The sequence below is a fragment of the Hordeum vulgare genome, chromosome 4H (genome assembly GCF_904849725.1).
Source record: "Hordeum vulgare subsp. vulgare chromosome 4H, MorexV3_pseudomolecules_assembly, whole genome shotgun sequence".
NCBI classification, from domain to species: Eukaryota; Viridiplantae; Streptophyta; class Magnoliopsida; order Poales; family Poaceae; genus Hordeum; species Hordeum vulgare.
The window spans coordinates 438,779,510-438,785,112 of NC_058521.1; the positions used below are offsets into that span (position 1 = coordinate 438,779,510).

A 5,603-nucleotide genomic window follows, 5' to 3' on the forward strand; every position below is an offset into this window, starting at 1 on the left:
CCGCACCGCACCTACCAGCTGTGCGTGCGTATCCGGCACCACCACAGCAATCCAAGCCACTTCCCTTTAGACCCAACATTTGGATGATAATACATTTGGCATGTCACGTACAAGGGGCCTTGCCGATCACATTTGGAGACTAGCTTTTCTCCTCGCGCGGAGGCGGTCGGTCGGTCGTGCTCGGGCGACGCTGACACGCCAACCGCCGGTAGGCCAGCCCACCAGAACCCGGCGCCTGCAAGTGCACATCCGTCGATCCCGTGGCCATGGCCATGTCCATGGAGATCAAGGACCACCCCGTGTCGCCGTGTCTCCATCGGTCGACTGCTACTAATAGAGTACTCCGATACGGCACTCCAAGGGCAAGGGCAAGGGCAAGGGCAGGCAGAGGCAGCACATATCAAGGGCTCCAGAAAGGCACCAACATTTTGTCTCTCTGGCCTTGTTCTACCGTCCCGAGACCGACGGCAAGAAAGGCAGCATGGCTTTTGGCAACGAAACACACACACCCAAAACAATGTTAGTGTTGGCCCGATCTGTAGAAAAGCCAAGCACCTGCAGGCATGCCAACCAAAAAATACTCGCTCATTTTTACTCGACTCGACTAACAACAATCTATGTGCGCTGTCCGTACGTGCTTCAGTGCCACGAGCGAAGCCAGCTGTTCATCAGATCAAAACGAAACAAATGTTGTCTGTTGGGTCCTCGCACAACAAAAAAAGGGGCGGCTAAGAGGACGTTAGGTGCACCAGAACTCCAGCATACAAACAGAAACGCAATCAGATAGGGGGAGTGATTAGCTTAGCGTTAGCTTTACGAATGAGATCAGCAGCGAGCCTCTTTTGTGTCAGGGACTCGGAGAAGAACTTATACCGCGGAATGAAGGAATCACAAGGAACGCATCAGTAGATTTCTGAACCCGCAGCAGGGAAAAACGCAAAGGAAGCAACACGTGAAAAGGTGGAAAAATGCCCGTCGGTTGGACCGTCGCCGTCACGCAAATCACACCGGAGCGCGGCTGGCGAGGGCAGAAACCGACGCGTGTGGCGGGGCACCGAACGGGGACGCGCCCTTCACCGCCTCCCCTTGCGTCGGGTCGGGTGACTGGGACGACGGCGAGTGATGAAGGGGCCGGCCGGCGACCCGAGTGGTACGATTGATTCCAAGGAACAAATGACACGAAATGTTCCTTCAGCAATAGCAAATACAGTAGTAGCGAAGAAACATATGGTTGGACGCACGTATGGGGGCGGGAGGTCGACAAATAGATACCAGATGCTTAGTGGGAGCTGGCAAGGAAAGCGAGATGATGAGAACTTTTAGCAGGCCTCTACTCTTGTACTACTACTAGTGGCGAGGTGCAGATGAAGGGCTCTGGACAAAACAAGAGAAAAGGAAAAAATCTTTGATCAACGGAGAGGAAGGGCACAATAATGATTTGCAAAAGAATAAAGCGGCGAGCCCAACAAGTGGTGAGGCCCCACCGGAAAGAAAATAAAAGAAAAGGAGACGGGCGGTATCCCGTGTTGGTCGCTGCAACCCAGAGCAGGCTCCACGTCGTCCCTGCACCGGCCATCTCCCCATCCATCTTTCAGTCATCGGGTCAAGAGCTTAACGGAAACTCTCTCCCTATAATTAACTGATGAATGATGAATGAATCTATCGGCTAGTGCTTAAGCTGAAAGTGGTGGTTGGTGTCAGGCTCAGCTGTCGTTCGTAGTGCACGAGCCACAAAGAGAGGATTCCAAGTTACTCATGTCTGCCAGCGATTTTTGACATGATCCGTCCCAGGAACCGGTCCATGGAGTACACTCTCCTGCCCTGCCAGCAGCATTAAGGCTCGTGCAGGTGTTGCATTGCATCGGACTGGCTGACTCTTCAGGGAGATGGATGTGTGAATTGAATTGATTGCCACCATTTGCCATACCAAGCCACCAAACAGCAGAGAGTGAGATATTGCCATTTAAGGGGGAGACGAACAACAAATGCTTGCAAAGTCTGTTTCTCTCCCTCCATCTCTCTGCTTTTATTTATTTATATATTTACTTATCATCATCATCATCATCATCAACAACATGATGTGATGATGGGGCTGCAGCTCTGTAGAGTGTGGTATGATACAAATCACCTTTCTTTGTAGCACCAAACAAACGATCAAAAATATGTATGTGGGACAGCAGATCGCAACTCAGCACCAACACCAACAATCTAACACAAAAACATTTAGTTGAACAGAAGAAGAAATTAAAACGGGAAAGAGGAGGACAAGAAGAAGGAGGAGAAAAAAAATTTATATAGGTTTTTGAACATGTAACGGTGACCAAGAATTAGAGCTCTCAGGATTTATACGGGTCGGCGAAAGAAGGAAAAGAATCTTTGTAGTAGAGTAGTAGTCTGTTTGCGGTTGGTTACCGGGCCGGCTCCACGGCGGCGGGGCCGTAGAGGTCGAACGGCGCCCAGAGCGCGTCCAGCGGGCACGGCCGCCCGCCGCCCAGCCGCGCCCACGGCTTGCCGGACCCCGACCAATGCAGCAGGCTCACCGGCCCCGGGTGGAGGTCACGGCAGCTGCCCAGGATGTTGTCGCCGCCGAGGCCGTGCTGGTTCCACCGGTGCTCGATCGCCGCCACGTGCCCCGCGAACACCAGCAGGAACGGCGGCAGCGACCCCAGCTCGTAGATGCGCCCGGGTGGCGACTTCTGTATCTCCATCCACCGTTCGATGCGGCGCGTGTAGCCCGCGTGCCGCCACCGCGCGAGGTCGAGCACCATGACGCCTGTGTTGAAGTAGCACGGCCGCCTCCCCTCGAACGTCCCGGCGAACTGCTCCTCCGACCAGAACCGGTCGGTGAAGTACTTGGTGAAGTTGGCGTGGCAGTACTCGGGCGCGCCGACGGTGCGGCCGCCGAGGTCCGTGCGCCAGAGCTTGGCCACGTCGTCGACGAGCACGAGGTCCGAGTCCAGGTAGATGACGCGGCGAACGCAGGGCTCCAGGAGGTCGGCGAGGTAGTTGCGGGCGTAGTTGAGCGGCTCCTCCAGCGCCTGCCGCACCGACGACGAGATGAGCCCCCGGACGCGCGCGGGGTCGAAGTAGTAGACTTTGAACCGGAGCTGCGGGAACACGGCGCGGACGAGGTCGCCCAGGCTCGGGTCAGAGACGAGGAAGTGGAAGAAGACGCTCTCGGGGCACATGGCGTGCTGCACCACGGAATGGACCGCGGCGACCGAGCCCCTCAGGTAGCCCTCATCCAGAGTAATCGCGATGTGGACGAGCGAGGGGTCGCAGACATTGCCGGTGCCGTTGCCGCAGTCGGCGGCATTGCGGAAGGACGGCGCGCGGCGGAAGGGGAGGCCCCTCGCGCCCCCGGCGATCTGGCCGGGGAAGCGGACGTGGCTGTCGAACTGCGACGACCGGATGGCCTCGGCGGGCGGGAAGGACTGCAGCGACGGCGACAAGACCACCATCAGCATGGCGGCGGAGAAGAAGCCGGACAGGCGCGCTGCCCATAGCATCGCGCTCCGGCGAGTGCGCTGCCACCGCTTCCTGGCGCCGGGCCGGCCACGGCTGCTGCTGGACCACCCCAAGACGGCGTGCAGGTGGGCGATGGCGTCGTCCAGCGGCAGCGTGGCCAGGGCTGGTGGCTAGGCTAGGAGCAATAAAAGGGGGCAGCTTGCGGCAGGGTCAGAGCTCAGAAGGGATACCTCGCCTCCGCCTCCGCCTCCTCCTCCTCCTGCTGCTGCTGCTGAATTGAATCGCGTCGTGGTTTCTTGGCTGGCGGATCGGCGCGTGGAGTGGGGGAGAAGCGAGAGGGCATCCGAGCGAGGCGTGGTAATGGGGAGGGAGTGGGGTTGAGACTTGAGAATAGGAGGCGACGGCACCCACCAACCCACCGCGCGGCGACAGGCGATTCCCCCGTGCGACTGCGAGGCTTTTTCTGCAGCGGCGGTGCCGTGGTGCCCTGCTGGTGGCGGCGGCTTATTACTTCTGCGCTCTCATTTTGGGGATTCAGGGGGTTTTTCTCCCTCACCCGCTTTCCCTCCCGGCTTTTGACAAGGAGAGGAGAGGCAGCTCGCCTGGGTGAGCGGCAGCGGCCGCTCAACTCACTAATCACTTTGGTCAATTTTCAATTTTACAGCTGCTCCCGCTCATTTTTGAAACATTTTGTAGATATATATACTCCCTCCCTCCGTTCCTAAATATAAATCTTTGTAGAGATTTCACTAATGGACCACATACGGATGTATATAGACATATTTTAGAATGTACATTCAATCATTTTGCTCCGTATGTAGACACATAGTGAAATCGCTTAAAAGACTTATATTTAAGAACGGAGGGAGTACATCACAGATTAAAAAAGTGTCTTTTCATGGCATTTTAAAAAGTGTTAATTATACGAACCAACCAGTGGTTAGAAAGTCAGAGAACATTGGTATCCACAGAATTCAAGTCCTACCTTTGACATTGGTGCTCGTATTTTTTAAATTTATTTCAAATCTTTCAGTGATTTGCGTTCATTTGGAGAAAACGGTTTCTCGGTTATGATGACGTCTCTCTCGACATCGTAAATCTTAAAATGATGTACCGGTTTAAAATACTGTACAAAAAATGCGTATGTACGTTCGTAAGGATGAGTTTATGTACATACGTCTACGTGTGTATCATGTTAAAAAAAGTTGATTATTATGTAAACTTTTTCTCTACATATCACTCGCAAAGAAAACAAAAATTAGGAAGGCATGTGGGCTAGACACTCTAAACTTTGGTAAAACATGACGTAAAATTGGTATTCTTTTCACCATAGGTCCATAGTTATGATCGACTAAAATAAACAATACCCACAACCTATAACAAAATAAATAGTTTATAAGAATAATTGAAAACCTTAGATGTACCTCAAGACGGTTTGAGAGCTACCTAGATTGAATAAAACATTCACTGAGAATGATTCTACGAAAACATTCGATATGGGAGTTATCAAAATCATTAATTAATGAGTATTTTTTTAAAGATCATTCTCACCTTCAAGGTTATGACGAGTGATGTACTGCATGTGTACCACTTGTTGCAATCTTATGGGCTAGACACTCTAAACCTTGGTAAAATAGATGTAAAATTGATATTCTCTTCAAGATAGGTCCATAGTTACGATCGGTTAAAATAATTAATACCCACAACCTATAACAAATTAAATAGTTTATAAAAATTATTTAAACCCTTAGATGTACCTCAAGTCGGTCAGGGAGCTACCTAGATTGAATAAAACGTTCACTCTGAATGATTGAACGAAAACATTCGATGTGGGAGTTACCGAAATCACTAATTGAAGAGTATTCCTTTTAAATATCACTCTCATCTTTTGTGGTTGCAACAAGTGGCGTGATGGGGTTATAGTCCCAGGGTAGGGTCATAGGCCTGCCCTATAGGTCCTACCCAAGGGCTACCCTTCATAAGGGACAAGGCCCTTAGTCAGTTCCGACCGAATTAAGGACTTCCCATCATCGAGTCGGCGACGTTTCCTCCATCATCCAGTCGGAGACGAGCATTCGGAGCATATCAAACTTACCGACTGGATTCCGCTCTGTATATCGTAACCTCCCTGGAGG

The 5,603-nt window shown here is 52.1% G+C and overlaps 1 protein-coding gene across 1 annotated transcript; it reads right to left on the reverse strand.

Annotated features, from left to right (window-relative positions):
* Positions 1–2,188: 2,188 nt before the first annotated feature.
* LOC123448857 (probable galacturonosyltransferase-like 7) lies at positions 2,189–4,022 on the reverse strand. Its single transcript, XM_045125884.1, has one exon. It carries the CDS (start codon positions 3,507–3,509, stop codon positions 2,409–2,411), a length of 1,101 nt encoding a protein of 366 aa, XP_044981819.1. The 5' UTR covers positions 3,510–4,022; the 3' UTR covers positions 2,189–2,408.
* Positions 4,023–5,603: the final 1,581 nt, after the last annotated feature.